This window comes from Epinephelus fuscoguttatus, linkage group LG8 (assembly GCF_011397635.1).
Source record: "Epinephelus fuscoguttatus linkage group LG8, E.fuscoguttatus.final_Chr_v1".
NCBI classification, from domain to species: Eukaryota; Metazoa; Chordata; class Actinopteri; order Perciformes; family Serranidae; genus Epinephelus; species Epinephelus fuscoguttatus.
The window spans coordinates 31,677,579-31,696,016 of record NC_064759.1 but is presented as its reverse complement, the minus strand read 5'-3'; the positions used below and the strand labels follow the sequence as shown (position 1 = coordinate 31,696,016).

Here is an 18,438-nt window from a genome sequence, read left to right as displayed (position 1 = left end):
TAAAATGCCTTTTCCACTACGATTTGGAACAATTCAATATTGCACTTCCATAAAGCCGGGGGGCTGTCAAAGACAGATTCAAAGAAAATGGTCAAAATGATGCAGTAGATGCTGAGATTTGTCTTTAAATGCGTCTTACATTGGTGAGACTCCAAAATCCCTGAATCCTACACTTCCCATAATGCAACTTCATAGCTTCTTTTGTTAGACCCTCCACATACCAGGTAAATACCAGGTAACAGTTTGTAACATGGGCTGAGGACACAAAACAAGTTGATTCAAGTGACAAGTCCCCTTAACACTGTGTTGGCCGAATGAATCAGGGTTTGCCATTAAAGGTCACACCACGTGATGAGCACACAAGGAGGCACACAACATTTACAGGAAACTTGTTTATTTAAATATAAACAAAAGATGTAATACAAAGTTTTAGCTAATGCACAAATAAAGGTGCCTGTAGATTTCTATGAAAATAGCACCAAAGTGTATTTACATAGCTGAGAGGATGAGTATGATTATTAAAAAAAATCATATTCTTCCAGTAGGAAAGTCAACAGAAGTCTTCAATCTCTTGCTCCAACTCCTAATCAAATGAAAACAGCAGGAAACAGCAACAGATTAGAAACATTAAAGTACTTCAGGCAAATGTAACCATCTACTGTATGTACTGTAATATTCTGTTAAGGCTACAAGTAATCACCACTAGATTTCACACCTCTCATAACACTGCAATAATAAAACATGAGAAAACTGGAATATCAAAAGCCTCCTCTCCAACAGACATTTTGATATGTCATAACAGGAAAGGCAAATCTGTGAATGGATGGAGAAGGAATGACCCACCCCGTGCTCCCTTTAATTGGCTAGTACTGATTACCGTTGTTGGATGGATTGGTTGGGTTTTGGCAAGAGGACTGGGATTGATTAGGGTAAGAATGTCAGAGTAAGCTAATCAGAGTCAGAATAAGACATGCCACTCCTTCACTATCTTCGGATTCGCCAATTCGCCACCAGGGAAACTCCCAAATTTCTCAACGGCCAGTCTGTGGCTGAGTGCAGTCAAATACTGACCTGTATTAGTGAAGTTTTGTTGTAGTCTCGTCTGTGTCTGTAGATACTCTGGCAGAGCAGGGCATAGAGTTTCTCCAGCTTGTAGACCTCGTAGCCTTCAGTCTTGGTCACTGCTCTCTCCAACAGCTCCTGAAGAATTAAGCAGAAAACACAAAAGAGAGGAATGATATGCAGATTACATTTTTCCTGTTGCGTTAAAGCCTTAAAGCCCAAGAGTACAGGATGAAGGAAAGATGACATAAACTAACCTTGTCATCTGTTTATAAGGGCTCCTATGAGTAGTCAACATGCAGAACACCCATATAACCAGTGACTATAAAAAGACTGAGAATAAGCCAGACACCCACAATATCCCACGCACCTTTAATTTGTCTCTGTTCACCACCAGAGCAGGAGTTTCCTGGTCCAGGATCTGCAGAGCTTTGTCAACATCGACCATCTGCTGCTGTAGCACAGCATTCTTTAGTGCCCGAGTTATGCGCCTCACACTGCGCTCTAAGGCACAAGACAATACGTACAAGTGTTTAGACAACTGTAACAGATGACAGTCTGCTGATAACATTGGGATTATGTCTTGCTATCTCCAGAACACTACATTAATTTTCTTTTGCTTTAGGGGATTGAATGTATGCATCTTTTAATATCTTTACAGCTCAAATTAATGAGCCAAGCTTTAAGTGTAAGACAGTGTTAATATCAAACCTGGGCCTGCGTCCTCCTCCCCTCGGACAGCAGCAGAGGCGTCCGTGGTTGAGGTATCTGTTGCTTCCACCTCCATTGGTTCAGCAGGGCTGTTCTGCTCTACCTCCTCTACAGTAACTACCTCGTTGTTCCTTTCATCTGCCTGAATTACAGTTTGACATTTCTCAGTCTCAGTTTCTGTCAGCTTTTGACTATTAGTTTCACCCCTCTCTTCTGTGCTGGACTGCCCCTGGGTATTGCCTTCTGACTCAGCGTGGCCGTCCTTGGTAGTGTTCACTGAAGTGGTTTCACTGTTCTCATTTTCTGCCTTTGTCAACACTCCATTTTCCTCTGACTGTCCTGGTTGATCTGTGACAGCTTTATCCACCTTCTCATTATCGTTCTGTGTCTCATCATTTTCTGGATTCCCCATTTCACGTAAGAGGACTTTATCTTCAGCAGCTTCACTCCTCTCCTCTCCTCCCTCCTGACACACCTGCTCCATTGCAGTAGGCCCAAAACTACCTTCCTGAGTTGGTGCAGCCACTGACTCCACATCAACCATCATCTGATCCTCCTCTCCTCCAGTCCCCTCATCACACTCTGCTCCTCCTCCCCTCTCAACCTCCTCCTCATCGTCCCCATCATCCTCTTCCTCATCAGACCCCAAGTGTGCATCATCTCTGGACGTGTGAGGAGAGCAGGAAGGCCTCTTCTTTGTATATAAGCCATTAGACCAGCGACTCTTCCGCCTTTTCTTCTTTTGGGCTGAAGGAACAAAAGATTTTTTTTGTGATGATTTTTTTTTTTTTTTTTTAAGTAAATCATTTCATTTTTTGTTATCTACAGTAGTAGTTTTTACCTGTGTTTTTAGGTGTTGTAACAGCAGAGGCACTTGTACTGGGAGTGACTGCAGCGGTGGGTCCAGCCAGCTCTCTGTGAGGGGTCATGTCAGTGATTTTGGCCTCAGCAGGAGATTTGGACTGTTTGGGAAGAACGTGGTAGAAAGAGGGAGCAAACCGGGCATTGGAGCAATCTGAGGTAGTTCAAAAAAAAAAAAAAAGAAAGCACAGTGCTTTTGGTCATTCTACACCCTTGTGAATCATTAAACAGATGGTCTGGTTTAGGTGAATGAAACAGTACAAAGGATAAATAGGTGAATAAATGCTCAAGCTCAAGTAATTTCTGTGAGAAGGTGAATGTTTTAAATAAATTGGGCGAGTAGGAGAACTGAAACTGAATATAGTAGTAACAAATTAAAAGCAGAAGCGTGTGCAGAATAGCCTACTATATAAAAGTTTTCAAAATTAGCCCCTACATAATAGTCACTGAGCCAAGTCTGCCCTTGGGAAACTAAAATTATCTGTACTGGTTTTTATTTTACAACTGAGCTCACACAGAGTGTCTGTGTATTCTCTTTGGCTGTGACAATGTCAATTATGTGATGCTTGCCTACTAACTATGTGTACGTATACACAAATACACATAGCCGTTACCTCTTGTGCTGCGCGAGACTTTGATCTCCACACACATCTTCTCAAAATCTTCATCCAGTTCATCTCTGATGATAGCATGGACGGTGTCCTTCAGTGCACATGCTCTGTGGCGGATCTGGCGGTCTGGAGGATATATACTCACACTGTCAAATGAGCAAAAATGCAACTTTTCTGCTCAAACAGTTGCAGTACACTAATCCTGCCAGTATTATAACTGTATATGTTCTCTGTGAGGATGGTGAGTATGTTTTTTGCTGATCACTGTGTGTTACCTGAGGGGTCCCTGTCTGGGTTGTATTCGAGAGCATTCTGCCAGATGAGATCCACGTCTTGGAGGAACTCTTTGACCGTCCCATACTGATGGAGGTCGATCTTAGAGAGAACTGTTGATAAGTCCATGGGTTTCTTGATCACCTCGGCATAATCTGGCACCTAAAACACAACGATAAAGAGGCTGCCATGATTACGACGTTGGGGGAAAGGGACCAAACTGAAACTGGATAAAATGATGGATAATGGAGGACAGTACAACAACAGACCTGTTGGAGTGCAGACATTTTTCTCAGTTAAGTCAACAGTGACTCAGCTTCAAGGAAGGCTTTATTAGGGAATATGAGATGAGACAAAATAATGGAACAGCTACCTCCTCTAAATCCACAGGCTTTGTAAAAGCCTTAAAGCGTTTATCTTGGGACAGGCGGTTGGTGACATCACGCAGAAACAGGCGGAGCTCCCTGAGTGTATCTTCTTCCTGCTCCTCCAATCGTTGGATCTCCTCCACCGTCAGCTGACGTGGCGGAGGTGGAGGGGCGACAGGAAGCACCTCCAATGTATTTAGCACTGAAGAAAGTGGAATGTTGATAGATGCATACAAAGTGAGAAATGAATTTACATCAAGTTAACACAAGTTAAACAAGCTGCAGAAGCTTGTGCAATTAGACAACCTAATCCCTTTAATTCAATTTAAATCTCTTTTGACTGACAGAGCAGTGTGAATACATCTGTCTCTGAACTGATGTTGTCACTTACATTGATGTCCTTGACCTTCTGTTTGTTGCATAAGTTGTCAACGTATACTGTAATTTTCGTGTGCTTCTATTGTTTTATATGTGCTGTAATCAGGGCATCCTTGTAAAAGAGAGCTTGCTCTAAATTACCTTACCTGTTTAAAGGTTATAAAAAAAGCGTTAAGAATCACAGCATACTTTTTTCTGCCTATGAACAAAAATGAATCCTGAACAATGCTATGCTAGCCCCTGGTTTAAGGGGGACTAAAGCCCACTTTATCTACGGATCACACAAAGCTCACTTACATTTGTATATTATAACCACACTCATCTATTTCTCACCAGCTTTCCTTTTTGAGGCAGGGGCCTTGGCAGCCTGATTGAGGATTAGATCCTCAAAGAAGTTTCTTCTTTCTCTGCTGGTGGGGACCTTGATGTGGAAAACCTCTCCGTACTCCATCCGAAACAATTCCTGCACCTGAGACATGAAAAGCGAGAGGTGAGAGAAGACTTGATGATGAGTATTTTGTCTGTCAGAGAGCATTCTTTTACATATACCCATCTTATTTTACTCCACAACTATTTTCTTAAATGCTGTACCCTCATGTATCACCACTCTAAGTCAACAGGGTGTCACTCTGCTTCCCATACCTCCACACTGAGTTGGTCATAGTGCAGGTTGCACGTAGCCAGAAGCAGTATAGGAGCAAAGGCAGGGATGGAGCTGAGCAGGCTGAGGAAGGTGGCTCTTAAGGCCGGACCCACTGTTTCCCACCACTGTCCAATGTGAGGGATGTACAGGATACTGGGAGAGGTCCGCTTTGCTTCAACAAAGATCTACAGAACATATGACATAGAAGCATTAATATATGAAATGGATATTTAAAAAACTGAATGTAAACTTACAGATACATAAGATGGGGGACAATATGATGAGCCAATAAAGGCTAAATGCATAAATCAAAGGCATGATGAGGACATTAAAGAGTAGAGAGAAGATGTACAGTGGCATTAAACCAATGGTGGAAGAAACAGTCAATTAGTTTGAACAACCACTTTAAAAATGAATGACTTGTCATTTTAAGCAAAATAAAAATGGGAGAAAAAACCCAACACATTTTTTTTCTTTTCTCAATTTAATGTAACTGTAAATCTTATACTTTGTGGTTTTTTTGACTGCTGGTGATAATTAATAAGCAACTTCCAGACATCCCTTTTAGTAACCTGATGGCTCATTCACTGCCATCATCATCATGGCTCTTTCACTGACTATTTGTCTGTAGTACATATTTATCCCCACTACCCACGATGTAAGGAGTGGGGCCCATGAACTACATTCACTGTGGCAGCCATTTTGGCCAGTGAAGTCCACTGAAAAAGACTCACTGAATTTGACAAGGCTGCAAGAGTAAAGACTACCTGTAGTCCAGTGGCTCTCAAAACTTTTCGTGTCAAGGACCCCTAAACTAATAAACATTAGGTCATGGACTCCATTTTATGAGATGTCACTTCAGGGACTCTAGTCTGTAAAGATTTTGGTGATTTTATAGTTGTTAACTACAGTTGAGGAAATAGCTGCAGCAGCAGTAAAACCTATGATCAGAATGGTCACTCTTATGACTCTTACGCTAGGGCCACACCGCCCGCGGAAGCGCCGCGAATAGCCTCGAAGCGCCGAGAAGAGAAGGCAGTTTCCTTTCGGCGCCCCTGTTAACCGACTGTGTCGTCCACACTGGCCGCGCCGCACCAGGAAGCTCCGCGGCAGGCTCACGATTTGCAGCGATCAGTTCGGCGTCTGGTCTATTTTCTGCGCAAGCCACGAGCGAATCTGACAAGCCAGGCAGTGAAAAACAAGAGCTGGGAGCAGAATCACTTTTCGACGGCGTGGAGAAATGCGCGTCTGATGTGAACGGAGGTGCTCCGGCGCGCGCGAGAATTTTGGTGCACTGCGCTTCCGCGGGCAGTGTGGCCCTGGCGTTACTCACTTCACTCCCATTGTGACTTAAAATATAAGTAAGAAAAAAATATATATTCCCAAGTCTTCTAGGGATCCCCTGGAACTCCCTCAAGGATGCCTGGGGGTCCCCAGACCCATGTTGAGAACCACTGCTCTAGTCTACCTCAGTCTGTTGAAATGTAAAAGGCCCAACCCAAAGACCTCTTATGAATTGTCAAATGTTACTAAACATGTACATAAATATTAAGTTACTGTTTTATTTTGCATGCCAGTAGCTCATTTACCTGAGCACAAGTCTCTTCTGGTGCAGTTGCGCTGGCTCCAAACAGCACAGCCATGTCCAGTGTGTACACAGTGAATTTCTCCAGAGCGTGGAGGACGGCAGGAGCCAAGTGGGAGCTCTGACCTGAGCCTGGTCTGCCCTCCAACAGCAGCCTGGGACGGTAGGAGGTCGGGTGGCTCAGCACACTCCTACAAGCCGACAGATGACAGATATACTCAGTTGGATAAAGCTGTAGAAAAGGACTCATTAATTCGCCTAAAAGATCTTCAGAAGGATTTGGGTCAGTTTGTTGAATCAGCATCGGTGACAGTGGAGCCCGTCAGTGAATGAAATCAATGTGATTGTCAGTTCAGCTCAGTGCACGAGGAAAAAAAAAACAAAAAAACAAAAACAAAGTTCACTGTCACATGGTAAATATGCTCTGTTCTTTTAACACTGGATTGTGTTGTTAATGTGCTAACTAGTGTCAAGACTGTCTTTCGGTTTCCCTTTTTGATTGAGGATTACAGACTACCGCTTGTCTGCTGATATGGAGAGTTATTTTCTCTCACACACGTATGTGCTGGTTGACCATCAGCTGCAGTCTTTGCGGTGTGTTCATGTGCAACTTTTTTGGGCAGAGACGCAGTGACATCAGGCGACGCAGCAGGAGGCCTTTGTTACTGCTAGTTCGCTGAAATCAGTTTGGTGTGTCTGGGCCTTAAGGCATATCATCATCATAGAAATGATTATTTATAAAGGCAGTCATAGTCTGAAAGAATGAGGAGACAAATGAACCCCTGCTTAACATTCCTTCCTGAATAATGGCGAACCAACCTGTTGAGGTTGAGGAGTCCCGTAACAGCAGGTATTCTGAGCTGGGAGTGAGAGGTCTGTCCACTGACTTCTGAGTCCTCATCCTCACTGAACATCAGATCATCCTCAAACACGCCACAGGCTGCATCTGAAAATAGACACACATGCACAAACCCACAGTGCAGCAGTTATTCCTGATGCCCTAAGCGGTTGGCAAATGAACAATCACTCTAGGTGTGTTCTCTTCGGTAATTCTTTGGAAACAAGACCACACCTAGTTCTCTCTTCCTCTTTAAGCCCTGCTCAGCGTGTGGGAACAGTCTGCTGACAGTGTGGAGGATGTTCTGCAAGGTGGAGCTCAGCAGAGGACGAATGGCAGGTATCAGGGCCTTTGCTGGTGACACTATTGCCCTAAGAATCACAATAAGCGTCATACTTACAACAGAACCAACCATATGCAAGAACCACTGAAAACGTAAAAATGATGTTTACACTCTTCTACTAATATACAGGTTGGTTACCTCTGGGCAGCAGGAACCATCTTGGACATGGCAGACATAAAGTCTTTGTTTGTGATAGCGATGGAGTTGACATCAAGCACAAGTTTCTGTGATGAGGAGTAGATTTGTGGGTAGCGACGCCGCAGCGCACACAAGGCAGCCTCTGAACACACTGCCTTGATGTCTGCTCCACAATAACCTGGCAAACAAAAAGAGACAGATTGTAGACTATCGGTGTTCAATCTGTAGTTGTAGGTGTGCAAGTACTTGTGCCAGTGTTTCTCCTGTGCAAATGATCTGAATGGAGATAAAGAATAGTTTTAGTTCTGAGATATTGGTTTTGTCCTGGGCTTATACCAGTATCATTTCCAGTAGATGTTGCACTTCCTGAATAGAAATCTCTTTCTCTAATGTTCAAATCAAGTCTAACAGTATTGACCATTTTAATCTACTGTAATTGTTATTTGTCCTGGGGAAGTTTAGTAAGATTTGCACTGTACAAGTTGTTGGACCACTGTTTCTCCATCATATGCAAACATACCAACACATTTATCTGCCAATTCCTCCAGAAAAGTGTCGGACAGTGGCGGAGACCAAAGTCTTGTGTGGATCTTCAGAATGTCCTTTCTTGCCTGCCATACAAAGTAAGATCACAGCATTTCAAATTCAGGTCAAATATATGCGAGCTAAAGGGCTTCTACTGTTTTAACCTAAACTCATTTCACATTTCTATGTTCTGTCTTTATTTTTTATTTATTTATTTTTTTTAAATCTCTGCTAAGCATTAAAGGACCTCTACAGTTTCTCACCTCTCTGTCTGGCAGGCCGAAGAGAAACTCTCTGTCGAAGCGCCCTGGTCTTCTCAGAGCTGGGTCGATGGAGTCCAGTCTGTTTGTAGCTCCGATCACAACAACCTCTCCTCTACTGTCTAATCCGTCCATAAGAGCCAACAGGGTCGACACAATGGAACTACAGAGACAGAAAAAAAGAATACGTTTTCTACCTGGTCAACGCTATCTCCCAACAATAAAGATGATATAACTGCAGTAAACTGAGTGGAATTATTTATTTATTATTTATTTACTGCAAATCAAGGGCTTTCCTTTCCTGATACATGCAACACCTACAAGCTCTTTTTTCTCATCGGCCACCAATCACCTCAGTAGTCTGATGGCAACTTGTTCTCATATGAAGCATGAACTCGGCTTGTGACGTCAAAGCTAAATGCTGATTAAGATGAATTAATTTATTTATGTTTATTTATTTTCTGAGAAATCTAGCAGCCATATCTGGCAACCCACCGCACAATCTGCTATAAATTTCCATTGTTCCACTCTGCTCATTATGCACATTAATCTCAGTACAATCACCCCACGTGTGCCGTACAACATAAGAACAGGGGTGCTGCTCACCTGTGGATCTGGTCCTGACGGCTGGACCTGACTGGAGCCAAACCGTCAATCTCATCGAAGAAAATGATGGAAGGACGCATTTGGTATGCCTGAGAACAATTCAATAAGAATTAAGCTAGTTGCTGATAACATTATCTTCAGAACTGACACTTGACACCGTGCAGGGCTTTAATTATCTACAAGTTAATGTGTTACAATAAATGTTTTCTGATATTCTTTGTTGACAGGTTTCTTTTTTGTTGACAACAGAAGTCAATCACACTTGCAACAATAGCAGAAAAAAATAAATCTGACAGTCTCCATCCATCCCCAAAAGCATGTTGTACGTTGATGAGGAGTTTGGTTTACCTGGTCAAAAAGCAGTCGTAGTTGTCTCTCAGATTCTCCCACCCACTTACTGAGGCAGTCAGCTCCTTTCCTCATAAAGAAAGACACCTTTCTTTCACCCTGACTGCACTCGTTGGCTAGTGCTCTGGCTACGAGGGTTTTCCCTGTGCCTGGAGGGCCGTAAAACAGACAGCCCCTAAAGATAAGAGACAATATGACAGAGAACAAAATTGGGGATTTTACTGGAGTTCAACCGCCACTAAAATAAAAGTAAAGTCTGAGGTAGTGGTAGAGAAGAGACTGAAGGGACAAAGAGATAAAAGAAAGAAACCATGTAAGACAGAGAAAGGGTTATACACTAATGACCAAAAACAATTCAATCCAATCCAATGGTAACAAAGCTCTCTCCTATATTACAGAACTTGGGATCTTAAGTATACGACTTCTTTGACAAGATATAAAGGGAAAGCATGAGTCTGTCCCTTTTGTAGCACTTGCAGTGAATTACATTTTAAGTCACAATGAAATATGAACGCTAAACTACATTTTCACATGTTATCATCTCAACAAACACCCATTGTTTACCTTGGAGGTTGTATTTTGAACCTCTCAAAGACTTCTGGGTAGAGGAGAGGGAAGACCACCATCTCCTTGAGATCTGAGATGTGTCTGCTCAAACCTCCAATGCTTTCAAAACGCACCTGGAAGACAAATAGTATTTTGTTTAAATTGTTTGCTTTTGGTCTTCTCAGTAATTATCCTGTTGGAATGTGGATGCAAAATATGGCCTATCTGCTAACCTTATTATTTTATTTTTGAAGAAGCACCCTAAAGTGCTACATTTAGGTCAATACAGTAATATTTGTCATCATGTCAACACCTTATTTATCAGACTACTTCTGACTACTGTGTTTGCATCAGTCCATATTTGGATGCAGCTTACCGTCCTGTCAATTTGCATAGGGTCCACGTCAGCAAGGCTGGCTCCAATCTTCATCCTGTCCTTGTGGATCCCTAGCAGGTCTTCTTTCACCAAGTTCATAGGCAGACATCTGCAGATTAAAACAAGAAACTTTTAGATTATTTTTCTGTCTGTTTTGCTTTGCTAAAATATTGTGGATTTTATAGATAGAAATTTTTTTTAAAAATAAAAATTACACTGTATTAAAACACATTAAATTACTGGTCTTACTTCACCCATATAACTTATAAGGGGTGGGGGGAAAAGTTGATACAGCATAGTGTGTGTGGCAATATTGTATCGATACACGGATGCCAAGTATCAATCTTTTATTATACACATTATTGATTCTTGCAAATACACATTTTAATACAACTTCTGGTACTAGAATAATAAAATCAATTGCTTTTTCGGTCCACTAGATGGTGCTGATGTCTTTTTTTTCCTGGTGAGGTCAGCAGAGGTCTCAGTCATCAGCATTTGGCAGGAAATTCATCAAAACAAAGATGGAGGCACCGGAGAAAAATCAGAAAAGCGCCAGTGGGGTTTAAATCAAGCGTCTGGACTTATTTTGGATTTTTAACATGAGGGAAAGGAGGACTTGGATATGACAATGATTTGCAAGCAGTGCCATATGAGAATAAAATACTCTGGGAATACTACATACATGAGGGCTCACCTCACTCTATCATCCGAAAAAAACCCACTGAACCTGCTCCACTGAAAAAAAATCAACCCACAATGGACACACTTAGCTTGACAAAACCACCATCCAACTCTGAGAGAGCTAAGAAAGTAACACAGACCATCACCTACTTCATGTGCAAAAACCTGTGTTCATACAGCATTGATGAAAACAAAGGCTTTTTGTTACATGCTAAAAACCCTGGAATTCAGGTACGTGATTCCATCCTGATGTTTTTCCACCGACACAGCCGTACTCAAACTCTACAGAGAGGTGAAGCATAAAGTTGAGGAATCTTTGAGTACAGCAGGAGGAGTGGCATTAACTTGTGGGCCTGGGCTTCAAGGTCAGCAGATTCCTATGTGACTATAATGAGACATTATCATTAGAGAACTGGTGAATGCTGTGTCACGTTCTCCAAACTAAGGCAGCACATGAAAGTCATATTGAAGAAAACATTGCGGACCTCCTGCAAAATGCAGCACAAGAATGGGAGATTGTGGTTGTAACAGACAACGCTCCTAATAAAGCCATTGCCATTCAGTTAGCAGAATACTTGCATGTGAAGTGTTTGCCTCGCAGAGAGTGTTAAATCTGCAAAGTGTTAAGTTTGTCAGGTGTATGCAGCATTTCTGACAGGTTTTATGATGGTGTTGGTCAGGCTGTGTGCTTTATAATAATAATATCGTATTGTGACCTAAGTATCCTGATAATATCGCATCGTGGGTCCTCTGGCAATTCCCACCCTTGTAAATTATGATGATGATGGATGGGTAGAGGAAACATGTAAAATGTTATTACTAAGCCTCCCAAGAGATCACAAGGGTAATAAAGCACATTAACCATGCCTCCTATCTTTACACTAATTAGGAAATACATTAATGAAATAGTGACAGTAAACTTTTTTAGTTGACCTACTGGAATTATTATCATTATTATAGTTAGTCGTTATCCTTCTGTCACTCACCTTTGTGCTGCACCCATGTGCTGAGGAACACTGCTGTTATCTATCTGTATTGTGTGACAGCTGCTGACGTTCTCACCTGTTGACTGACCTGCTCCTGTTCTTACTTCTCCGTCTCTGGAATTTCTCATCGTCTGAAGATGAGGAAGTGGAGTCACTGCTGTGGATGGCGTGTCTCCTTCTGCAAAGGCCAAAGATTCAGCATTATTTCTCATTATATCTATATCATTGAGACTATCAGCTTATTCACAACAAACAAAAAATCACATTGTTATGTTACACTCCACAGGGAAAGGACGGAATAAATGCTGGTGAGCAAAGACAATTAGTGTTTAAAACTAACCTTAACAAAACATACAAAATCAAACAAACAATAACATAAACAACACCATTACCACTCACTAATTAGTACATATTACAGTTCTAATATATACATACACATGGCTGATACAGCAGTAACAATGCATGAATTTAGAAGAAAAGGCAGTATTTGATTATGCATCATGTGCAATAATAACACAAGGGTGGCTCACTTAGCTGCTTCAAATGACATCATCATGCATGACACCTGACTAATACACTGCCTGAGCAACACACAGGGAGGGCCTGACTTACACAATTTACCTTAAAGGCTCAATGTGATACATCAAGAACACAATAATTAAAACAACTGAAATACACAAAATACGGACTAATAGAAAGTCAGCCTTCCAAATTGTGTCTTTCTTTGTTGCAAACAATGCTAAACAATAATTAGGTTCCAGTGATGTTTGGTTTATCGTCTCATACTTCGACTATAGCGTCACCCAAATGTGCCAAACCCACCGATAACCATAGTGCTAGCAAAGACAGACAGCACTCCAAAAACAAACTACCGACTAACAATAAACACCAACAAAGTCTACAGACAAGTAATGAAGGCCTTACCTCTCAGAACTACTCCTGAGGGTGGGATGAAGAGAATCAGAAAAAAGAGGAAAAAGAGGAATTTTGGGATTGATTTTACATGCAATGAAAATACTAACTGCTATCAGAAACAGCGCTATGACCCACAAGAGGGCGATCCTGTTGTCCTGCTCTAGACACTGCATTATTCAGGAAACTATTTCTGACTGCTACGCTAAGTTCTAAGAGTATTTCATGAGGTATTAACAGATCCCCTGATAGCAGATGTTTTATTTCAAATGGCTGACGATGGCTGGTGTCTTAGCCGTCATACTAACCTGCTGGTTCTTCTTCTTCTGTTGTAGGGGCTCCTCGGGGCCGTGGAGCTGAATCTAAACCTGCGTCTGGTGGGAGACGAGTGGTCCTTGAAGTACATGCCGCGCTTCCTGGGCTCTCTGGGTTCTAAGAAAACATTATTCAAATAAATAAAATTAAATTTGCATTTAGGACAGAGTGTAATTTTCAGTTGTTTCAAGTCTTTCACATTCAGGCACATTATCTGCCATTTAAACAACATCGTCAAGTTGAACAAAAGCAGTACCATCCTGCGGGGCCTGGTAGCGAACCACAGTTTTCCGCTGTCTGAAGTCATAACGCCTCTGATTATCTTCTTCTTCCTCATCCTCCCCATCCTCATCATCGTCTTCCTCCTCCTCCTCCTCCTCCTCCTCATCATCATCTTCCTCCTCCTCCTCTTCATGATCGCCCTCATCTTCTCCTGTGATTTACAAAAAAAGGGGTTTCCATCTCATTTAGGTTTTTGTAACAGGTAAAAAGCACCCGTGTGTTTCAGGGCCGAATTACTATTTCTTGAAACAAAACAATTAAATTAAACAATTCTGCTTTTAATGAAGTTACATAAAGATAACTGATAGAACTTAAAATGAAGGAATTTCTCTCATGCATGCAGGTGTTTTTCCTTTTTTCGTGGTAACATGAGGTCCTTGGGTGTATAAATGGACCCAGACCTGTATGCTTTACACACCATTCCGGGCTCTGTACCTTGAGTGGTTTACTTACCTTGGTTCTCCTCCTCTGTGTCTTTATTCTCCACATCTGTCCTCAGAGACCTTAACATTCTGCCTCTGGTGTACACACCCAGCTGCTCAGAGGAAACAGGTTAAATGCTGATGAAGTCACTGTTCTGAAACTTGTTACACATTGTCACATTGCAAAATCACCTGTCAACAAAAACACTAAGACTACACAAGTAGCATAAAGGTTGAAATTAAAAAGTTCAGTTTCCTGTGTGAGTTATTACCTCTTGTTCATCGTCTCTATCTCTGCTCTTCAGTCTGCGTCTCATCTTCTGCATATCGTCCATCTTCTGGAGAACAGCTTCAGCAGTGCTGTGGGACAATCAGAGGAAGAGCAGATTTTATCAAAGAGTATCTAATCTTATTACACATTAGCCCAAGTTCTGCACCCACTGCCCACTGTTTATGTCATTTGTTAGATACCACTTGAGGTGACATCAGCGTTTAAGTACTTTTTTATGAACATTTTTTACATTAAAGTGACTATAAACTGGAAATACAGACAGCAGAACACACAGAAAAAAACAAACAAACAGATAGTTATGAGGTCATGGGATGTTTAAAACATCAAGGCAAATTTTGTTTAAAGTCAGAAACCACACATGCTACATAGAATAATTATGAGAGATCTGTCTCATGGCTAAATAAACACACCATTTTTCCCATCGTTATTTCTGTCAATTCTTTTAAAGTCATATGAAGTAGGTCATCTGTTCTAGAAGATGTAAGTGTTTAACAATATTGATGAAATGGCTTTTTTTTTTACTTGCTACAGGCAAGATCTTCAGAAGGTAGGTAACATCTTTACGCAATCCATCAGGGATATGTCCAAAATAAATGGTTATGAATGTTGAACTGATGCGGAAACCTGATGATAATTATTGTCACATACATAAACTATCATATATTAATATATATATGTCCACATTACGCTACCACAATTACTGTTTTTATTAGTATAATATTATTACTAATTAATGTTATTGTAGCTATCGTCATTACTGTTTGCCCTGCTTCTGTCTCAATTTCTTTTCTGGAATACTGTAAATTTATTATGTTGGTCTGTTCTGTGCAACACCTATTGCACATCTGTCCGTCCTGTAAGAGGGATCCCTCCTCAGTTGCTCTTACTGAGGTTTCTACCATTTTTTTCTCTGTTAAGGTTTTTTTTGGGGGAGTTTTTCTTTATCTGCTGTGAGGGTCCAAAGGACAGAGGGATGTTGTATCCTGTTAAGCCCTGTGAGGCAAATTGTGATTTGTGATATTGGGCTTTATAAATAAAATTGAATTGAATTAAAGTTTTTGAAACGATTATTGCTACATCCTTCCCGAAAGTCGGAGACAAGAAGGACAAGATGAGAAAATGTGGGCATGATCACCCATCCGGCAGCAATGCTGAGTGTTTAGACTTCTGTTTGGGCATAATGAAAAAGCGAATCGGGTTTTTCTAGCAGAAGTCTCTCCAGGTCTGGGAGTTAGTGGAGGTCAATAGTGTTTCCCAGGCAATCAGCCACACCTCCTTGGTTATTTCAATGTCCAGCTCTTTCCCCATCATTGTTTCACAGAATCTGTAGTGCACTTATTCAGTGATGTGATGTCGTGGTATAATTTGCTTACTAGATTTTTATTGCTTTCTGAGTGGATCTCTTGAATTAGTACCTGTAACTTTTTTACAAAAATAATCACAACGCTGTAAATGCCTGTAAAATTCCTGCCCACCCAAGCCATATGTTTGACATAGATCATCAAAACTGTGACAAATCAGCTTTATTTTGAGCTGGAGCAGGGAGGTAGGAGCCAAAAGAAGCTGGAGTGAATACTGCTGAACTCACTTGGTGATGAGGCGGTCATAGAGCACTGACTGGTTACGGGAATCCAGTTTATATCTGGTGATTCGGGAACTACGTCGCACTGAACAATCCTCCTCCCGAGTCCGTAGATTAAAGCGGCTCCTCTTGGGAGTGGATGACCCCTCCACCTCATCTGGAACATCTGGGGCAACAGAAAAGGTTTTTGTTAGCTTACTTATCATTTAGACCGTGCTGCTGAACATGCTTTGTGCATTATGTAGGAGCTGTAGTGCTCTTTGTAAAGAAATGGCACTTTACTGAACTGTACCTGCTTGCTGCTTCCCACTGGATGCTTTCACCTCTCTCTGCAGCCTGGAAGATTTCCTGAACAGAGGAAGAATACTTGAAATCAAAAATGAATTCCTCATGTGCATTCTCATTATCTAAGTTAAAATGTGCATAGTTATGTGCACAAATATTGCAAAAAATGTTAAATATCCCCAATGTAATTTGATATGGCACACATATATTAGGAGAATTTATTGCTGAGATTAAGGTTGTCTACCAATGCCTCTGTATAAAATGTAGGTCATGTGGCTAGCAGCCAACGCAACTCAATGCTCTACATAACTAATAAAATACTTTTGACACGCGTTTTGTCACACCAAGTCAAAAAAACTGAGACTTGCTCAAGTACGTTGAGTGCATTGAATTTTAAAAAGTATGGGAGTTCCAACAACCCAATAACTTCTTGTACCCCTTAGAGAGTAGCTGGTCAAAATATGCCAACAATATCATAGTAAGTGTGCCTGCATCACCTGAGGCATCCTCCAGAGTTGTCTTCATTCAGAGGGGAGCTGGTCTTTGGTTCCATGTCAGCAAAAGAGACCTCAAGTTTCTCCCTCTTTCCTCGGGTCCTTGTAGAGTGATGGAGACCACTTCCCTCCTCCTGCTTCATATCAGCATGTCCCTGGCACAGTCAGAATAGAAGTTTATAAGTTTACAGCACATATGAAAGGAATGACTGTCTGCTCAGTTGCATCAAAGGTTCAAATCAATCAAGCTCTGGAATAAGGAATATTCATTGAACTGTAAATGAATTTTCTGTAGTAGAATATTTGTGGATTATTCCTTTAAAATAAATCAATTGGGGTTTTTTCCCAATGGAAAAAAATATACAACTTTCAAGTCCTGACTGCTGTTTGGCAGTGACTGTCCTGTGACTAGAAAAATACAGACTTGCTTCCCACAGCAACATTACTAACAATGTCTTAGTGTTCTTCAGTCACCAAACCACTGTCTGCTCTATGGGTGCTGCTGACAGCTATCTCTGCAAGCACTTGTCATGTGTCTCAATAGCCATGATGATTATAGATTAGAAATAAGGTCATAAAAGTAAAACCAGTCCACTCTAATTTTAGAACAACAACACAACTTCACATTCACATCAAGAATGCATGTATAGACTAGTTAGTTTTAAAACTGTGGTTAATCCTACAGAGAGCTGCCCAACAGTTTTACAAAACAGTGCCTCTGAAAATTTAGGTTACTGCCTATAAAGCACATTAAATAATGCAACTGCTGTAATGTAGTAACAGATAAGTCTCTCGGATAACTTTTAATGAATGAATGAGTAAATGAAAGAATGAATGAACAGAGCCCCACCCCCTCTGTCCAATGAACCATCCAGGAAAAAACACATAAACACCAAAACACAACACTGTGCTAGACAACTTAAGTTTGACATCTGGGACAATTATCTGACAACGGACTAGTACAATATAGTAGTTTAATATGGCCATGACACACTTAACAAAACATTACAACTGAATTTGCAAAATAACTATGCGATTTTGACTGTAGAGTATAAAACTCGTCGTTACAAATGAGTCAACAAATGTCCCACAGACACACGAGTTTCAGTAAAATGTTAGAAAGGATCACGGGTGCTCATTCAGACAGCCTGACAGCACCGTTAGCTGACAAACTGAGAAGCCGGCTAGTTAGCTTAGCACGCTAGCAAAACTAGCACAGCAAAGTTATGTTCACAGATAATTTATACACTAAATAAATGGCAACCAAGGTATCTAACCAGCCCCCCGGGTGTACGTTCTTACATTCACTATGTTGTTTTCGGAGCTGCTGAAGCTGTCATCCAGGGCCCGGGAGGACCGGGTCAGCCGGGCGGACTTTCTCTGCGACGCGGGAAGCAGCGACAGAAAATCGGCGCTTGAATCCAACTCCATCGACCTCCTCTTCGGAGTTGTTGCCACCGACTCGGCGCCGACACCGCTGCTGCTGCGTAGTATCACCATCTTGATTCCAAACCGACCTTATACTAGCACGAAACGACGGTTAACCAGCCGTTATTCTGGTTCAAAATGCGAAACGTTTACGGTGCCGCCAACATAGCACAGTTAACGGTAAATGTCCACCAGCTGACAAACACAACCTCCCCACTAAACCCTTGATTTCTGGCGCCATAAACGTCATCGGAGGTGATGAGGGAAGTGCCTAAGAACTACCG

The 18,438-nt window shown here is 41.5% G+C and overlaps 1 protein-coding gene, 1 long non-coding RNA gene and 1 other non-coding gene across 4 annotated transcripts in view; 1 reads left to right on the top strand and 2 right to left on the bottom strand.

Annotated features, from left to right (window-relative positions):
- LOC125892572 (uncharacterized) overlaps nucleotides 1-8,748 on the top strand; it is a 9,713-nt gene extending 965 nt beyond the window's left edge. The window contains exons 2-4 of the long non-coding RNA XR_007449761.1: nucleotides 4,601-4,754; nucleotides 8,360-8,434; nucleotides 8,615-8,748. This is a non-coding gene — a long non-coding RNA (uncharacterized LOC125892572). The remainder of the gene's footprint in view (nucleotides 1-4,600; nucleotides 4,755-8,359; nucleotides 8,435-8,614) is intronic.
- Nucleotides 423-18,438, bottom strand: LOC125892569 (ATPase family AAA domain-containing protein 2-like). Of its 2 annotated transcripts, XM_049582576.1 has the most exons (30): nucleotides 18,029-18,438; nucleotides 16,730-16,881; nucleotides 16,240-16,295; nucleotides 15,954-16,113; nucleotides 14,346-14,433; nucleotides 14,105-14,186; nucleotides 13,626-13,802; nucleotides 13,363-13,486; nucleotides 13,067-13,081; nucleotides 12,219-12,320; nucleotides 10,473-10,581; nucleotides 10,115-10,230; nucleotides 9,551-9,725; nucleotides 9,203-9,291; nucleotides 8,600-8,759; nucleotides 8,332-8,422; nucleotides 7,812-7,989; nucleotides 7,565-7,701; nucleotides 7,312-7,438; nucleotides 6,497-6,683; nucleotides 4,907-5,092; nucleotides 4,598-4,733; nucleotides 3,892-4,088; nucleotides 3,521-3,680; nucleotides 3,249-3,371; nucleotides 2,615-2,788; nucleotides 1,774-2,520; nucleotides 1,433-1,566; nucleotides 1,072-1,200; nucleotides 423-583 (listed from the first exon to the last, which is right to left on the bottom strand). In XM_049582576.1, the coding sequence occupies exons 1-30, from the start codon at nucleotides 18,224-18,226 to the stop codon at nucleotides 551-553; spliced, it is 4,542 nt and encodes a 1,513-aa protein (XP_049438533.1). In that variant the 5' UTR covers nucleotides 18,227-18,438; the 3' UTR covers nucleotides 423-550. The 2 variants fall into 2 exon arrangements, with proteins under 2 accessions (XP_049438533.1, XP_049438534.1); XM_049582577.1 differs by lacking the exon at nucleotides 13,067-13,081.
- LOC125893965 (small nucleolar RNA SNORA5) lies at nucleotides 5,527-5,660 on the bottom strand. The gene has a single exon (XR_007449976.1). It is a non-coding gene; the product is annotated as a small nucleolar RNA SNORA5 (small nucleolar RNA).